This window comes from Bos javanicus, chromosome 3, assembly GCF_032452875.1.
Source record: "Bos javanicus breed banteng chromosome 3, ARS-OSU_banteng_1.0, whole genome shotgun sequence".
Taxonomy (NCBI): Eukaryota; Metazoa; Chordata; class Mammalia; order Artiodactyla; family Bovidae; genus Bos; species Bos javanicus.
The window spans coordinates 7,879,563-7,898,313 of record NC_083870.1 but is presented as its reverse complement, the minus strand read 5'-3'; the positions used below and the strand labels follow the sequence as shown (position 1 = coordinate 7,898,313).

The window sequence follows — 18,751 nt, the reverse complement described above, 5'->3', positions numbered from 1 at the left end:
TGAACAACCACCACCAATCTTCTTCTCCCTTCAGTCCTGCTCCAGTTTGGTTACTAGAAGCATGTAAGACTTGGAACAGGACAAGATAGGACACTTGAATTCTCACCGATGGTCTTCCTGTGACTTTCTGTGTAGCCTTCAAGCAATTTCCTGCCTCCTATCCTGTTATTTCATTGGTGACATAAACGATTGTTGCACTGATTTTGCCTAGAGTTTGTGAAGGCTGGTGGGAGAGCAGACTTTGAAACATGCTTTCCAACATGCTCTGAAAGGTCTCTGAGCTCTGCGGGGGAATTCACGAACAACTGGGAGGGTGATCATGTCATCCACACCCCTAAGGGTGCTGATGGTGCTGGAGCCAACCTGGTCAATCTGAAGGATGAAAGTCAATTGCAAAGTTGAAAATGGGCCCCAGATGCAGGCAATCAGACAGTTAGACTTACTTCCTCTTTTCTAATTTGAGGGGTTTCGTGTTGAAGAAAATCAGTGTGTTAGAAGCTGCAGGAGACCTAAACGCAGTTACCACGAAGCTAAGCTCTGTCCTCATGGCTGGAGTCTTCTACTTTTCTCCTGCTTTGCTCTGGGCAGCCCAGATGCTACTGGGTAAGTAAAATCTTGGAATTTGTGGAAATGGAGATATGTAGGACTTTAGGGAAAAGACCCAAAGGAAAGCAGCATGAACTAACTTCAGCACTCAGAAGCCAAGTTCAGGTGGGATATGGCTAGTGTATGGAAGTTTCGTGTGCGGGACTGAATGGCTCTTTCTGAATGGTATTTTTTTTCATCCTAAAAGTCCCCTTGACTATGATGCCCTCTTTAGCTACAATCTCAACTCTTTTCTTCCTTTTCTCAGATAAATCTTTTGAAAGAGTAGTCTGCATTTTTGCTTTCTCTGTTTCCCCACTTGTCACTCACTCTTAATGACCGCAGTTTGGCTTCCGGTGGACTCAGTTTTGGCCAAAGTACAACAAACTCTATTCAGACACTTCACACTTTTAAAATCTTATCCTGCTGGACTTCTCTGCTGCACTGGGTACAGCTGATCACATATTTTTCCTCGGCAATCTCTATTCCCCTGTCTTCTCTTTGTACTTCATGTATCTCTCTTGGTCTCTTTGGTGGCTTTTCTTCTCTTTCCCTTAAAGACTGGCATTTTCTACAGTTGCCTCCTCGCCGCCTTAGTTTTTAATTTACAGTCTCCTTAGTGAACTTATTTGTCTAACTTTTACCAGCACAACTGTATAATTAAGAGTTCTAAGTGATGCATCACACCCTAATCATGTTTTTGAGTTTCACATTCAAACATCAAGCTTTGCACAAGACATAGCTACCTGCGTGTTTCAAGATATCTCAGCACAATACGACCAGAGTGGAGCTCATCGATCCTCCTGGTGCCTCCCGCTCCTAATTTCATCCTTCTGGTTTTTTGACTGCACTGTGTGGCTTGAGGGATCTCAGTTCCTTAACCAGGGGTTTAACCTGGGCCATGGCAGTGAAAGCCCGGGATCCTAGCCACTAGACCATTAAGGAAGTCCCCAAATTTCATTTTTCACTGTTTTATCTCAGTTAATGGTATCCATCCAGAAATCTGGGTCAAAAATTCAGAGATAATGTAGATTCCTCCCTCTCCTTCATCTTTTACACATGATCAGTTATCAAGTTTGGCAAAGTTTACCTTCTAAGTTGGTCCTAGACCCGGTCTCTTTCCTGAAACATGACTAATTGTATCTACTAGGAGAATCCCAGGGACAGGGGAGCCTGGTGGGCTGCCTTCTGTGGGGTTGCACAGAGTCGGACACGACTGAAGCGACTTAGAAGCAGCAGCAGCAGCAGCAGCAGGACAAGCCCTCATCATTTCTGTCTTGTGCTAGTCCAACAACTTCCTAACTAATCTTCATATCTCAGCCTGGTGTCCTTGAAATAAATTCGGACTCTGCAGCCAGAGTAATTTCTAAAATTCAAGTCTGCCAGCCAAAGCTCCTTATCATGGCATTCAAGGTCCACAATAACTTGGCCTTGTTTCAGCCTCTTCAACCTCTTCTCTCACCCTCTGGGCCTTGCAATAAATCCCAACCTGCTTATGTTTACCCGCCAAACTCTTATTTATCTCCAAAGTTTTGTTCATACTGCTACTTCTGCCTGAAATGAGTCCCGTCTCCCTGCCCCCGCCATTGCTCCCTGCTCGTCTCTCGCTTACAATCTTCTGGGCATCCCTAAAGACTCAGCTTAGGTGGCATCTTTACCAGGAAATCTTCCTTGAGCCCTCCTCTCTGCTTTGATGGCTGCCTGTGCAAATTCTTTCTTTTTACTTTCTTCCTCCTCTGAAACAATCTCTTCATATGCCTGTGCCAGCCACTGAACTGAGAGTTACTTGTAGGCAGGGACAATGCCTTTTTGTTTGATTTTTAAAACTATATCTTATTTATCTTTGAATTCTCAGCACCCACATTTCCCCTACACAATAGTTTTGTTGAATTGTTTTATTGAACATACAGAAACAGGACTGGGTGACTGAATTATGACACAGCAGTGGTATTGTGGTGAGAAGTCCAGACTCAGAATCAGATGCTCTGGTTTCAAGCCACTCTTCTTTTATTTACTAGCTCTGTATCACTTGGAAAAGCCGCTTTTCATATTTCTGAACTCGGTTTTCCTATCCATAAAATGAGAATAATAATACCTGTCACGTAGTTTATTGAGTCAAAGTGCCTGGTAGCCTAACAACATTTTATTTTACAAAAAAGAGAAGAGGCTGTGTCCAGTTGACTGAAAGTGGAGGAACTGAAAAGAGGGTAGCAGGGTGATGAAGAGGGCTGAGAGGGGATCGAAAGAAAGCACCTGCTGCTGATGTAATGAGGATTAGGAAGTAGAGACTGGCCTTGCTAAGAGAAGTTACCAGCTCAAAGAAGAGTACTGGGACTTTGCAAGTGAAAGGGAGCAAAAGCAAGTGGGACAGGAAAGAACTGAGAACATGTGAATGGCCATGGGCCCAGGAGAGGGAAAGAAGCATTAAGAGGGTCAAGAAGCAGTCACGGAGATGAGAGATTTACCTAGCCTGGGTCAGCCATGGAACTAAGAGGTAGGGTGAGGAAATGTGGTGGAAAAGCTATAACACTAAGTTTCAACCCCCAAGCAAAGAAAGAATTGTTTCATAGCTACCAGTACAGACTTGGAGTAGAGGGTCAGGGGTAGAGGGAAAGACACAGGATGGGCTTTACTGTTGCCAGGGAAGGTTCAAGGGACAGAGGACATTAAGGTAAAGGAGACTGAAAAAGGAAGACCTGAAAGGAGGAGCCACGAAGGAGGTACTAAAAGCTAGTTAGTAGATGACATATTCAAGGATTAAGAGCAAAGTGAATCTGGGAAAAAGAAAATATGGAAGAAAGCCCCCAGGAAGGTCTGAGGACTAAAGTAGATCATGTCTGGACAACTAAGTAAAAAGAATACTGACTTTGGGCTCAGATGTACCTGACTTTCTTGCTATACTCCTTACTCTTTTTTAAAATTGGGGGTAAATGAATTGGCTTTTCAAAATCTGTTCATTTATTAATAAGATTTATAAAGTGGGGGTGAAATCACATGCCCAGAAATCTTGTGAGATTAGTGAGATAAAGTGTGAACGTGCCTGGCAATGCCTGGCACATGGTAGACCCTCAACAAATGTTAGAATCTGATCTCCTTTCCCTCTTGTCCTGTGTCTGTCTGCTCTGGGATCCTCTTTGTCTTTGACATCTGGTTTCCTGCACCTGCAGCTGGATGTCATGCTGGTGAGCTCACCATTCTCTCCCCACCCCCTTCCTCAAACCCACAGTCCACTCACTGACTGCACCCGGGAGCCAGCGAATCAAGTCAAATGTGTCCCTCTTAGAGAGCCACATGGGTCTCTTGGGAAAAAAAAAAAAAAGGTTTTGATGTCTTCTTACTCTATTTTAAAACGTGTGATTCCCCAAGGAGAGGGAGGAACCACTGTGGAGAGCCATTTCCTGTCCTCCTTCTCCAAGCTGCAGCATCATTTTCTGGTTCTTCTCCAACCATGCTCTCCGCAGCTGCCAGTTTTGAGGCACTCCAGTGCAAAGGACCAGCCAGCACCCAGGACAGCATGTGCCACCCTGAGGATGACTTGACGGACCCAAGGGAAGTCAGCTTCCAGGTCAAGGGCTACACTTTCAGTGAACCCGTCCACCTGACTGTGTCCTACGGTGAGGTCCTAGAAAGGACTGACCAGTGCAGGCAGCTCTTTCTCCCATTTCCCAAAGCTCTCCTTTCAGCCCCACAGCCCACTCAGGAAGGTACCCCCAGGAAACTGGCCATGGGAAGAGATACCATCTGCTCCATCTTCAGCCCAAGAAGCCAGGGTACCCTCTGTGCTAGACCCTAGAGAAGCTGTCCCACACTCCCAACCAGAGGGCAGGTGGCCTGGCCCCTCAGAGAAAGACTAGAGGGATCTACTGTGGGCAGATTGAGGGAGCTCCCAAGGGGCAGTAGGTCACACTCAGCTTTTGCCTTGGCCCACAGACTGGCTGATCCTCCAAAGCCCAGCCAAGCCTATATTCGAAGGAGACCCTCTGGTTCTGCGCTGCCTGGCCTGGCAAGACTGGCCACTGACCCAGGTCACCTTCTACCGAGACGGCGCAGCCCTTGGCCCCCCCGGACCTAGCAAGGAAATCTCCATCACTGTGGCGCAAAAGGCCGACAGCGGGCACTACCACTGCAGTGCTGTCCTCAGGAGCCCTGGTCCTGGGAGCCCAGAGACGGCGTCTCCTGTGGCTCTCACAGTTCACGGTAAGCGCTAGAGGCAGTGTCATCATGGTGGAGGCAGGTGGGGAAAGACAGAGGAACTACAAATGTCTTTCCCTGGAGATGGCAAGATCACCAAAGGCCTAAGCAGTAGGTTGCTGGCAGATGCCCCAGGTGGCCTTCAGGAGGAGCAGCATCTTAGCATTGCCCGTCCAAGCCCTTCAGCTTGACTCCAAGCTCAACATGTTTCCTTCTGCTCTGTCCTACAGCTCTGTGCTCCCCGATGTTCACTGACTGGATGTCTGGCTTACTGTCAGATTTGCCAATCTCTAGATCTTCTCTAGTCCTGTCTATTGAAGAGAGAGACAACTCGAAAGGTTCAAATGGAACTTTTCTAAGAGAAGTCCTTCCTGATCTAAAAATAGAGGAAGGAATGTGGGACTGGTGTTCTTTGCTTGCCAGGGGCTCATCTGAATGAATGGCTGAGCTCCTCTTTCTCACCTCTCTCTCCCCCAGAACTGTTTCGAGCCCCAGTTCTCAGAGTCACACCCTCAGCTGAGCCCCAAGAGGGGAAGCCAGTGACCCTGAGCTGTCAGACAAAGCTGCCCCTGCAGAGGTCATCCGCCCGCCTCCTCTTCTCCTTCTACAAGGACGGCAGGACAATGCGTAGCAGGGGTCCCTCTTCAGAATTCCAGATCCCCACCGTGTCAGAGGCACACTCTGGGTCCTACTGGTGTGAAGCAGCCACTGAGGACAATCAAGTTTGGAAACAGAGCCCCAAGCTGGAGATCAGGGTGCAGGGTGAGTTTGTGTGTGTGTGTGTGTGATGGGTGTGAAAAAGCAGGAAGGAAGGGGATAAGACAATTGGGTCCGTGAGCTAGGGTTTGGTGTAAGCAGGTTAAGAAAAGACACACAGGAGGCAAGAACAATAAGCCAGAGGCCCTGGTGGTGGGAAAAAAAGCACAGAGAGGCAACTTCTCCCTCAGACTGTGGTGTACAACTCACCAAACCAAGACCTGAGCCAGCAGCTACTGCCCTGTAGACTTGACACTCCCTTCATGAACTCTGGGCATTTGTAGCAACAGAGTTTCTAGAGTGAGGATGAAGTAGGCTGGAGTTTATATTCAATTCTAGGAATCTCAGTCAAGAAGGCTGCATTTGATCTGAAACATACCCATAGGAAGTGTCCAGGGTAGGGAGGGCGCTCAAGTCATGTCATAAGGAAAATAATGGAAGGGATGGGAGAGGCTCATCTTGAAGAGGAAGTGACTCATGGGGCCAGCAGAGGCATCCTCAAAACACTGAAGGCTGGCACAGGATAAGGAATTACACTAATGTCAAGTACATTAGTGTAGAAAGCCATGGCAACCCACTCCAGTATTCCTGCCTGGAGAATCCCCATGGACAGAGGAGCCTGGCGGGCCACAGTCCATGGGGTGGCAAAGAGTCAGACACGACTGAAGAGACTTAGCATGCATCATGTACAATCAGAGATTGACCTAGGACCAGTTACCTGTTGTACAACATGCCTGTTGGAAGGAATTCAATTAAAAGAGGAGGAACTGGCTAACATCCATAGCCCTTTTAATGATAAGGCCTCCCTGTGGAAGATTTTCAAGCAGAAGAAATGCAGATTTCTTCAGATTGGAATTTGGACCAGAGTCCTCAAATTTTTGCTGCCACTGGGCTCCAAAGCTACTTTCAGAGAATAAGAAAGATTGACCAGGAGTATGAGGGTAGGACGAGAGTCAGACTTCACTCTGTCTGTGTCTCCTGCCCCCTAATCCAGGTCCCTCCAGGTCTGCTGCACCCACTACCTTGACTCCAGCTCCTCAGAAACCAGATGCTCCAGAAACTACTTCTACAAAGCCCCCTGGGCCACTGCCTCCACTTTCCACCCCTTCTTCTAAGGATCCAGACTCCTTTTCCCCTCTGCAAGGCCCAGACCCTCATCTGTATCACCAGATGGGTGTTCTCCTCAAGCAGATACAGGATATGAGAGTTCTCCTTGGTCACCTGGTCATAGAGCTGAGGGACTTGTCTAGCCACCTGAAGCTTGAGACCACAAAGGGTCCTACCAAACATGAATAAATAATTCACTTGCCATATTGCTTGACTACCCCCAATAAATCCAGTTTTTTTTTCTAGTTTTCATCTTTCTGTTCTATACTTATGCATAAATGGTTTTACAGGTTGCCCCAGTGTTTTGTTAGAGCAGCAGAGATAGGTGAGTATAAATAAATTTGTACCAAGTTATACCTAGAGTTTAACTATAATTGTGTATTCTGTCTTAACATGAAGACATATCCTGCTTGATCTAGAGAGTTGCCTTCTGTGGCCCAGACCAGAATCTGGTGAATGAAAGAGAAGCAATGAGATAGATTTAATGCAGCAGTCTCAACCAAGGGCAATCTCTCTCCATCCTAGGGGACATTTGGCAATGTCTGGAGACATTTTTGGTTGTCACATGGTGAGGAGGGTGTGCTGCTGGTGTCTAGGGATGTTATTAAACATCCAGTAATACACAGAACAGCCTTCCACAACAAAGGATTATCTCGTCCAAAATGGCGATAGTGCTGAGGTTGGGGAATCTCAGCTTCACGTAGGTGTTGGACTCTGAGATGAACTTTTGCCTCTTTTACTTAATTCTCTCCTGCTAGCCTTAATTCAGCAAATATTAATTCATGCTGGTGTTTTCTGGCCTCTGCTACATGCCCAAATTGATGCTATGTTAAATATACCTATAAAACAGTGTTTCTGTCTATAGAGGGTTTACGATTTGAGATGGAGGGATGGTAATACGCCTACCCATTAAGCAATTAAAGCAGGGCATATACAAATTCCCCAGAGGATCCTACTGAATTATCATGCTTGATCACAGAAATATGTGATAAAGCCTAACACTGCTGGGCTTCCCAGGTGGTAAAGAACTTGCCTGCCAATGCAGGAGACTTGGGTTCGATCCCTGGGTCATGAAGATCCCCTGGAGAAGGAAATGGTAACCCACTCCAGTATTCTTGCCTGGGAAATCCCATGGACAGAGGAGCCTGAAGCATTACAGTCCACAGGCTCACAAAGAGTCAAACATGACCGAGTGACTAAACAACAACAATAGCACTGCCAGAACAGCAATTATTTAATTCATCTCTGAAATATTTTTCTTTAAAAATATACATAAATTGATTTTGGTACCATAATAATACTTTTTTCTATGCTCGGACTGCTACTGTGCATTCTCAGCCAATGAGAGCTAGCTTGACATACTCTACAGTAACCTTTGGTCAGTGAGTTAGCCCTTCATTTTATGACCTCAGCCAGGGGGGACTCTACCATGTTATCTTAAATCACGTTGTGTGAAGTTATTCAGTGAGCGTTTTTTTTCTGCTATTTATTCTGTGTGCAGTTTGGACCCACAGTGATTTACAACGATGTGTATTTGATTGTTCCAGAAATGCCACAAAGAAACAGAGGAATAGAATCACGTTGAATGTTAAAATTCAAGTTTTCTGGTGGTTCCTGTGTTCTGCTTAGTCACTGACTGACTTAGTCGTGTCTGACTCTTTGTGACCCCATGGACTATAGCCCGCCAGGCTCCTCTGTCCATGGAGATTCTCCAGGCAAGAATACTGGAGTGAGTTGCCATGCCCTCCTCCGTGGTGGTTCCTGCTAAGTCGCTTCAGTCGTGTCCGACTCTGTGCGACCCCATAGACAGCAGCCCACGAGGCTTCCCGGTCCCTGGGATTCTCCAGGGAAGAACACTGGAGTGGGTTGGCATTTCCTTCTCCAAGCAAGTGAAAAGTCAAAGTGAAGTCGCTCAGTCCTGTCTGACTCTTAGAGACCCCATGGACTGCAGCCTACCAGGCTCCTCCGTCCATGGGATTTTCCAGGCAAGAGTACTGGAGTGGGGTGCCATTGCCTTCTAAAATGCCAGTTTTATGGTGATTCCTATCATCTACCAGGGGAAAGATCAAGAAGCAAATGAAAATTGGTAAAAGTCCACAAATATCACTGTAGCATGAGAGGATGAATTAACAAGTGTATGAGTGGGAGTTGCAAGAAATGATGACCAGAAATATGTCATTTGGGAGATGACCAAAGTAGAAGCTCAGGTGCCAATGGACCACGCTGAATGTACCTTCAAAGGTTCTGTGTTATAGCCATTCTACACGGAATTGATTTCAACTAGTGGTACCACATTCATAAATGCATCCTGCAAGCCTGCGCTAAATAAGGGAGCCATGTACAGATAATAAAAGCTCTCAGAGAAAAAATAAGGAAGAAATGGGTGTAGCTGGCTAAGTGTCTCTCTTTTGTACTCCTCATCCATGTGTCAATGTGGACCTTTATCATCACACTGCATTTTAATTTTTTTACTATCTTATTTCTAGTCACTAAAAGGTGAGCTCTTGGAGGACTTCTTGAGCTCTCTGTTCCACATTGACTCATTGGTGTCTAGTTTAATGAGGGATATTTAAACTCTCAGTGAATTGTGGATCGTCGAACTGAATTGGGTGTCAGCATAATAAGGGAAGCATTGTGAAGAAGATGGGAATTAAGCTACTATACCTTAAAGGGTGAGTAGGACATCTAGTATCAGCAAAATGTCCAGGTTCTCCCCTAGAGGACCCAGATTAGGTCAAGAACTGGATGCCTCAGGGAGAGAAACTGCTATCATCAGGGATAAGAAAGGCAAGAACAGGAAAGAAGGCATGAGAGGGAGAGAGCTTTTACCTGTCCTCATCTGTCTGTCCAGCCTGGGGAAATTGGAAAAAGGCTGGCAAAGAGGAACTGTTATACTAGATTGGGTTTATGGCTTGTGCAGTGTAGGATTCTGTAACCCAAAGAGGCCTTAATGCAGCTGCACCGGATGTTATCTCTGAAATAAACGTTAGATACCAAGCACACCTGTTGTCTTGTAAAGTTGAATACTTTTCACTCTATAACCCAGAACTTCATGCCTGAGTATACATACTGACTAGTATATATACATGTATACCAGAAGATATGTACAATAGTGTTCATAATAGCACTATTTGTAAAATCACAACTTTGAATTCAATTCAGTTGTCCAACAGAAAAATGGATAAGTTGTGCTATCTTCACAGAACAGAATACTATACAACAGAATAAATGAACCATAGCTACAATGCAGCAGCATAAAAGAATATTAGGAATATTAATATTCAGTGAAAAAAAAAAGTCCTAGAAGATACCATATGGTGTGATGTCCTTTCTACAAAGGAATATATTGTTTAGCCATTCATTCATACACATGATAAAGTTTTTTAAAAAAGCATAGAAAAGGAAACACCATGGTCAGGATAGTAGTTACCTCTGAGGAGCTAATGGGAGACCACTGAGGAGGACCACACAGGTAAATATAAATTATTAATCAAAAAAATCTTCTTGGAGTAGGAATTTAGAAATATATATATATATATAAATCTCTAAATCATCTTCAGATTCCTTTATGTTATCTGCTTTTGTCTTTTCTTACAGGTAATAAGAAGCCAAGTTTATTACCTACAGTGTGAAGTAGTTCTTTTTCGATCTCCAAGTAATCTCAACTTGCTAAAGACTGCCCCTGGTATACTGTTAGAATTGCTGGATTTGGTAAACCTTTTTTTGTTGAGCTTAAAGACATGACTATAGATGTTTCACACATTTTCCCAGCCAGACAAGACAGCTAATTTTTGTCAGTACTGAAGTACCTTCATTTAATGTGGTATTTATATGTACAGTACTGTGCAAATTGTTATAAGAAAAAAAATTTAACATGAACTCTGCTTTAAAAAGAGAGTTCAGTGGAATTTTATGAAGAAAATCTGGCTTCATCCAGGTTTGTAGTTGCATTTTAAGAGACTTTTTGTATAATTGTGGATATTCTTCTTTGATGCTACATGAGAACTCAACAAGGATAATTTTTAAACATTGAGTTGCATTATGGAATCTGAAGCCATATCAACATGTATTTCTTTCTGTTTTTGGCTGCGGTGTCTTTGTTGCTGCATTAGGACTTTCTCCGGTTGTGGCGAGCAGGGGCTACTCTCTAGTTGCATTGCAGTGGCTTCTCTTTGCTGCAGAGCTCTAGTTCTAGGATGTGCAGGCTTCAGGAGTTGTGGTGCATGGGCTTAGTTGCCTTGTGGCATATGGGATTTCCCTGGACCAGGGGTTGAATCCTTGTCCCCTGCCTTGGCAGATGAATTCTTAACCACTGACCACTAGGGAAGCCCTCAACAAGCATTTCTTACTCTGCTGCAATAAAATTCATTGGTCCTTTTTGTACTTTAAATAGATCTTTCATTCGTGTGTTGGCAGTTGAAAATACTTGTTCACAAAGTTATAGAGATCTTTTAAATGTTGATAGCATCTCATTATATACAATATTTTAAAAATCAGATTCAGTATTAACAGAAAAGTCTTTAATTACTGGGAGACTGTCAAGCTCATGATAACAAATGCAAGTTTTTCTAAAGCTCTAATTTTCATTTGAAATCTGGAATTTCACGATTGGCAACAATTACTGTCAGATGTTTTCCTTGAAGTGACAGTCTCACTTTGTTCACTTTTAAGAAAATGTCTGAGAAATACCCAAGTCTGAATGACTACAGTTTTTCAGTCATTTTTTTAATTAAAAATGGTATTCCAAGAAAAAGGGTAGCTGGTTCAACTCAGAACTCAGTTGTGTAAGAGCTTTCCCTGAAGACAGTCATTGTATTTCAGTATGGAACAGAAGTGCATACTTCCTATTTCAGCACACAAAATATTTTAAGAGATGTGTACTTTGAGCTCAAAATGTAACAAAGTTATTTTTTAAATGATTTCATCAAGGTTTTGTTCTGTTTTCTTACTGTGAGCGCACAACATGACGGTGAAAAATACAGTTTGGTGCTGCTGCCTTCAACTATGCTTCAGATCTAACGGTTTTATCCCCCACTGCTTTGTGCCATCTATGCAAGTGTCAACCTAATGAAACAGGCAAGAGACCTCTTAGTAGGGTGTGAAGCTAGTGGTAAAGAACCCACCTGACAATGCAGGAGATGTAAGAGATGTGTATTCGATTCCTGGGTTGGGACGATCCCCTGGAGGAGGAAATGGCAACCCACTCCCATATTCTTGCCTGGAGAATCTCATGGCCAGAGGAGCCTGGTGGGCTACAGTCCATGGGGTCACAAAGAATTGGACATGGCTGAAGTGACTCAGCACACAAACATAATTTTGACTTTTCAGATCCCTTAAAGGGTCACTGGAACCCCCAGGTATCTCTAGACCAAACTGAGAATTACTGAACTAGATCATTCTTAAGGCCCAGCCTGACATTACCCTCAAAAATCTCAATATTTACACATTTCTAAAAAGAAGAACCCATTTACTTTTTGATTCCTTAATCAGTTCTCTAGGGATAATAAAATAATTTTGACCTCAACCTCAGCTCAGTCATTTTAATGCTTCTAATTGGACACTTTTTAAGAGTCTAAGTTGGTTATACTACATGTTTCTTTTTTCCTTTGTACATCTGTGAGAAGATGCAACAACTTCTGCATAGCAGTGAAAATAATCAAGAATGAAAAGGCAACCTATGAAGTGGAAGGAAATATTTGCAAACCCTATAGCTGATAAGAGATTAATATCCAAAATATATAAGAAGCATGAACAACTTAGCAGCAAAATCCCAAATAACTTGATTAAAAAATGGATGAAGAATCTGAATAGGCATTTCTCAAAAAAAGATGTACAGATGGCCAATAGGTATATTAAAAGGTGCTCAATGTCACTAATTATCAGGAAAAAGCAAATTAAACCACAGTGAGATACCACCTCACACCTATCCGAAAGACTAGTATCAAAAAGAAGATAATAGGTGTTGCAAGGCTGTGGAGGAAAGGGAACCCTTGTGCACCATTGTGGGGAATGTAAATTGGTGCAGCCACTATGGAGAACATTACGGAGGTTCCTCAATATTTAAAAATAGAACTGCCTAATGAACAAGAGTCCCACTTCTGTGTATTAGTCAGCTAAGTCCTGTCTGACTCTTTGCCACCCCATGAACTGTAGCATGACAGGCTCCTCTGTCCATAGAACTCTCCAGGCAAGAACACTGGAGTGGGTTACCATTTCCTTCTCCAAGGGTTCTTCTTGACCCAGGGATGGAACCCTAGTCTCTAGCATTGCAAATAGTGGGTAGTTGGCCATTTTTTTAATGGGGGGGTGGCATTTGAGCAGTAACTTGGCAACATGGGATCAAATCACTAGCTCCCTAGGGACGTGCATGCAAAGCAGCAGGAAGAGCAAGTGCAAAGGTTCTGGGGTGCATATGTGCTGGGCACCTGGAGGGGACACATGCAAGTGGAGCTGGTGGAGAGGAAGGAATGGGTCAGACTTAATTCAGGCCACACCGTGAGGCCTCCTGGATGTACTCAGAAAGCAAAAGGGATACCAGGGGTTCTGAGCATGATCGGCCGAGGCCTGAAGGGGCCCCAGAAGTATCTGCGAGCTGGGGGTAGGGCTCGAGCTCGCCGCGGGGCCGGGGTAGGTGCTGGCTTCTCAGTTCTCCCTCCAGAACACTTTGAGGCTGTGCACAAACTCGAGATCGAAGGGCTGCGAGGTGTTGAACCTGGAGAAGCCCAGGATGTTGGAGGAGTCCTCCACCACCAGGTGTAGAAAGTCCATGGTGACTTTCTACCATGGGGAAGTCCATGGTGACGAGGATGTACTTGAAAACGCTGAGGTCATTCCCAGCCTCGAGATGGTACTGAGAATGAGGTGGGAGATGGATGCGTTGGTGTCGATGAGGATGGTGGACACTTTTGTCATTGTGGAACTCCTTGAGCAGCGGGGTGGGGTCCCAGCTGTCATCCAGCATCCTCATGGACAGAGTCTCCTTGGAGATGAGGAAGCCACGCACCAGTTCCTCCAATCGCAGCAAGCATTCGGCCCTGAGATGAGCACTCGCAGATGAGGCTGGCTGAAGGGTAGTTGAAAAACTTGGGGATCCGGGAGATGGCCAGGCTGGTGTCCTTGTTATTGGGGTACAGGCTGCCAGACACAAAGCGGAGGTACTGAAGGTGGGACATCTCCTCGGGACCCACCTTGATGTGGGGGATCTCCTCTCCACAGATTTGGCTCACTGTGGAGACAGAAGTGGGGCTGGAGGAGGGTCCCAGGACAGACACGGCCCCCTTGGGCAGGATCTGACACATGGTGTCCGTGGCCCTCTACTGGCTGCCCTGCTGCAGCCCAAAGATGTCTACTTCCACAGGGGCCTTGGCTGGGACTTCGATGATCCTGTTGATCTGCTCCCGGGCCAGGGTCAGGGTCAGGGCCAGACATTCACTGTGGCCCCACACAGTCTGGTCGTCCAGGATGGCAGCCCTGCGTGGTGATGAGAGCACCTGGCAGGTGGGGCTGGCCAAGGCAACAATCAGCAGCAGCAGCAGAGCTCAGCTGGAATCTTCCTCCCCTCCTCCCCGGGGACACAGCTGCTGTTGCCCCCACTCGCCACAGATCCTGGTGGGATGGAGGGCTGGGATTCCTCAAGGCCTGAGGATCAACAAGGGGGAGATGCTCTGGAGCTGGGTGGTGGGGCTGGGGCCAGGGGTGAGGGTAGTCCACAGGGCCCTCTCCCCTGCCTCCGGTGGTGGTCCCCAGCTAATCCAAAACAGGGGGCTCCCAGGGAGCAGGGAGGAAGGAGAGGTGGAAGAGGAGAGGGAAAGCCAGGAAGGGGAGGAATAGGAAAGGAGAAAATGGAGGAGGGAAGGGGAGAGTAGAGAGGGGGAAGGCGCGAATGGAGGGGAAGGAGGGAGGGATATATATATATATCCCTAAGTGAAAAGGGAAATCAGTATCTCAAGAGATATCTGCATTCCCATGTTCATTGTAGCATTATTCACAATAGCCAAAATATGAAAATAACCTAAATGTCAACAAGTGAATGGATAATTAAAATGTATCTAAGATACGTTGTATGTACTACACATATATGTAATGGAATATTATTCAGCCTTAAGAAAAGAAACTCTTGCCATTCACAATATGGATGAACTTAGAAGACACTGTGCCGAGTGAAATAAGCCAGACAAGAGGGACAAATATTGCATGATCTCATTTATGTGCGAAGAAGATCCCCTGAAGGAGGACAAGGCAACCCATTCCAAAATTCTTGCCTGGAGAATACCCTCGGACAGAGGAGCCTGGCGGGCCGCAGTCCATAGGGTTGCAAGGAGTTGGACATGACTGAGTGACTTAGCATGCATGCATGCATTTTTGTGTGGAATCTGATAGCGCCAAACTCGTAGAAGCAAAGAGTAGAATGGTGGTTTTCAGAGGCTCAGGCAGAGAGAAGAGAAAGTGAGTATGAGGAATCAGCTCACTAGATTATGGAGGCTGAAAAGTCCCATGATCTGCCATCTGCAAACTGGAGGCCTAGGAAAGGGAAATTGAGTCTGAATCCAAAGGCCCGAGAGCCGGGGGAATTGATGATGTAAATTCCAGTTCAAGGGTCAGAGAAGATGAGGTGAGATGTCTCAGCACAATCACTGAGGCAGGAAAAAAGGGGAGGGGGGAGGCAAATTCCTCTTAACTCTGGCTTTTATTCTAAAAGAGAAATATCTAAAACTCAATAGCATATATGTAAATTAATAATACTAAACATTTCTCAAATGTAAATATACGCATGTATGAAGGATTAGAAAGTAGTTTACACAGTGGGTGTTCGTGTGGAGCAGAGGAGAACAGAAGTATGAGTGAAAAGTGAAAAATTAAGTCACCCAGTTGTCTCCAGTTCTTTGCGACCCCATGGACTGTGGCCTGCCAGGCTCCTCTATTCATGGAATTCTCCAGGCAAGAATACTGTAGTGTGTAGCCATTCTGTTCTCCAGGGGATTACCAAAGAACTAACGCTTCTGAATTGTGTGCTGGAGGATTCTTGAGAGTCCCTTGACAGCAAGGAGATCAAACAAGTCAATCCTAAAGGAAATCAACCCTGAATATTCATTGGTAGGACTGATGCTGAAGCTGAAGCCCCAATACTTTGGCCACCTAATTCAAAGAGCTGACTCGTTGGAAAAGATCCTGAGGCTGGAAGAGATTGAGGGCAAGAGGAGAAGGGGGCGGCAGAGGATGAGATGGTTAGATAGCATCACTGACTCAATGGGCATGAGTTTGAACAAACTCCAGGAGATAGTGAAGGACAGGGAAGTCTGGTGTGCTGCAGTTCTTGGGGTCACAAACAGTTGGACATGACTTAGACAATGAACAGCAACAACTGGAGTGTGTAGCCGCTCCCCTTGAGGGATTAAACCCAGGTCTCCTGCACTGCAGGTAGATTCTTTACCATCTGAGCTACCAGGGAAGCCCCAGTGTGAATAAAGATAAAAAATAAAACGAGAGAGGAGACTTGAAAAGACTAAAGATGACAGTCTGCTATGAGCATGGAAAAACAGATTTTAGAGTTGAGACAGATTTCTATTCAAATTCCAGTTCTAGCGCCACAGGAAACATATGTAAAATGGAGATGATAATTCCTCCTTAAAGTCCCCTTGCAGGAATTAAAGTAATATGGTCTTTCCTGATGGTCCACGGCTAAGACTCTGAGCTCCCAACGCAAGGGGCCTGGTTCGATCCCTGGTCAGGGAACTAGATCCCACATGCTGCAGCTAAGACTTGGCACAGACAAATAAATAAATATTTTTAATAAATAAATAAAGTAATATCTGTGAGGCACATGGTGTTGTGCCTGCTGCATGCTCAGGGCTGCAGCACCCACTGAAATAAGCTGTGTCTCCATTGATACCAACAGCAGCAGCATCCCACTGTCATCACTGAAAGCGTCTTATTTCTCAGAATTCTTAGCAGATAATGGTATATCTTGTCCAGAAGTGATGTCATGATAGGCTTCACAGAATTGCTCAGGTAATAAATGATCATTGCTAATTTTCTCTGCGTAGTAAAGGTGTGCATAGTAAAGAATTAGAAATTCTTCAGGAAAAAGTCCTGGATGGAGAAGAAGATCCAATTTAGGAAAGTGCAGAAGAAAGCCTGGAATGAAGAAATGCTGGGTGGGAGATTCTTCAAGCCAAAACTTGAGCGCTATATGATATGAACCCTATGGGTGATTCTAGAGATTTTCAGGGAAGATTGTACACCTCATGAATTTTGAGTGTAATCAAGTTTTTTCGTGGAATCTGGGGGAAGAGGCTGAGATTTGTATTCTGAGTGATAGGAAGAGAAAATAGAGTCAACTTGGGTAGATTTAGGGAAGAGCTGAGGGGTGCATTACATTCTTATCATAAAGGTGGTGGCCTGGTACAGATTGTGGATGATGTGCGGAGGCTCACGTTGGCCCCGGATGAGGCATCAGGCACGTTGGGAGAAGCTGGGAACACTGCCTAGCTGGGCCCTCCTAAAGCGGGCAGTTTATAGTCTCTGTTCCTGGTGTCTCGTCCTCTCCTCCCCCCACTCCTGAACACCTTATCAATTACCTCCCTGGTTTTCAGACCCATATAATTCTATCTCTCTTCTATCAAAACGTGTTCTCAAAGCAGGATCTGAAGTGACCAGCTTAATTTAAAGGATCAATCGCATTTCCCTAAGGGGCATCTGCATTTTTAACAAAGGCTAGCATATTAAGAGAAACTACGAGGAAATTCTTAGAGTGAAACTTTGGGCATCAGCAAGGAAGGGGGGAAGAGACCGTCTTAAACCCTCACAGGGTTTGATCATCTATCTCCTTCCTGCCAGAGTTCCAAAGGAAGGAGGTACCCTAGTACTAAACAGTCACAGACGAGGACCGAACACTGTCCAAGGAGACATACTATCAGGTTGGAAAATTCATTAAGTATTTACAGGAGAATTCAGGTTCCCCACTGCTCAGGGTATGATCACACGGCTGAAAAGCACAAGAAGTAGAGGCGAGAGGTCAGGTCTGAGAAGCTTCCGAGGGGTTGATGCAGTGACTTTTCTAACACAGGTAAGGATTATTAGAACTGGGGCATGGCTGGGGACAGAGAGAAGGAAGGAAAGCCAAGTGAGTGGATATGTTATAGAGAAGATCTTTGGGATAGGTGGGAAGGAAGGGTTTTCTAATTTTTGAGGTTTAAGTTTCCAGGAAAGGAGATAAAGAGGAAACACATAAACATTTCTCCTCTTGACTGTGACACTGTAAGACAGTGACACAGAAGGTGGTTGATGAATCATACTCTTCTGTCTATTCACCCAGGGAAGGACGTGACTTCCAGGTATACAGAACCCGATGTCAATCTCACTTCCCACCAATGCCTATCACTGGGAAGTGAGCAGAATAGTCCAGGGTGGATCTATTTTTTAAAAAATATTTTTATTTATTTATTTGGCTGCACTGGGTCTTCGTTGGGGCACAAGTGATCTTTAGTTGCAGCAAAGTGAAGTGAAAATGTTAGTCGCTCAGTCATGTCCAACTCCTTGTGACCCCATGGAATTCTCCAGGCAAGAATATTGGAGTGGGCAGCCATTTCCTTCTCCAGGGGATCTTCCCCATCCAGGGATAGAACCCAGGTCTCCCACATTGCAGGCAGATTCTTTACCATCTAAGCCACTTAGGTTGTAGTAAGCAGGATCTAATTCCCCAACCAAGGATCGAATCCAGGCCACCTGCTTTGGGAGTATGGAGTTTTATCCACTGGACTACCAAGGAAGTCCCTGTCCTGTGTGGATCCTGAGGACATGAAGATGTCTTTCTCATTTGAGGCTTATGGGACCTTCCTGGATAGGAAAGGAGTGAGATGGGAGTGGGATGTTGCTGGGAGCCTGAAGGTGGCAGGCAGAGCCTGGGGTTCTATGTGGCTTTCTTGGGCTGCAAAGGGAACAAAGGCTTTCTCTACAGGAGGTGGGGCTGGCCTGAGATGTGAGGTGGTTTAGGCGTAGCAGGTGGGACAGTGTCTGGTGCTGGGGCATCTGAGAGTTGACACATATCCAGCCTATCTCCTGCTCCCTCCAGTCCACCGTGTTCAGAAATGAGGAATGACTGGGAGAAGCAGCG

General features: G+C 45.3%; 1 protein-coding gene across 3 annotated transcripts; it reads left to right on the top strand.

Moving 5' to 3' along the window:
- The first annotated feature begins 455 nt into the window (after positions 1–455).
- On the top strand, positions 456–12,163 carry FCRLA (Fc receptor like A). 3 transcript variants are annotated; one of them, XM_061400357.1, is made up of 6 exons: positions 471–603; positions 4,047–4,199; positions 4,516–4,782; positions 5,254–5,538; positions 6,930–6,964; positions 10,237–12,163. In XM_061400357.1, the coding sequence occupies exons 1-5, from the start codon at positions 546–548 to the stop codon at positions 6,962–6,964; spliced, it is 798 nt and encodes a 265-aa protein (XP_061256341.1). In that variant the 5' UTR covers positions 471–545; the 3' UTR covers positions 10,237–12,163. The 3 variants fall into 3 exon arrangements, with proteins under 3 accessions (XP_061256352.1, XP_061256341.1, XP_061256335.1); XM_061400351.1 differs by lacking the exon at positions 6,930–6,964; XM_061400368.1 differs by lacking the exons at positions 4,047–4,199; positions 4,516–4,782; positions 6,930–6,964; positions 10,237–12,163 and adding an exon at positions 6,527–6,884 and having other exon boundaries at positions 456–603.
- Positions 12,164–18,751: the final 6,588 nt, after the last annotated feature.

Excerpts from the sequence above, each read along its gene's own strand:
- FCRLA (XM_061400351.1), top strand. The coding sequence starts at position 546 with ATGGCTGGAGTCTTCTACTTTTCTCCTGCTTTGCTCTGGGCAGCCCAG. Across the intron at positions 4,783-5,253 it reads TGTGGCTCTCACAGTTCACG|AACTGTTTCGAGCCCCAGTT; the intron begins GTAAGCGCTAGA and ends TCTCTCCCCCAG. Across the intron at positions 5,539-10,236 it reads GCTGGAGATCAGGGTGCAGG|GTAATAAGAAGCCAAGTTTA; the intron begins GTGAGTTTGTGT and ends CTTTTCTTACAG.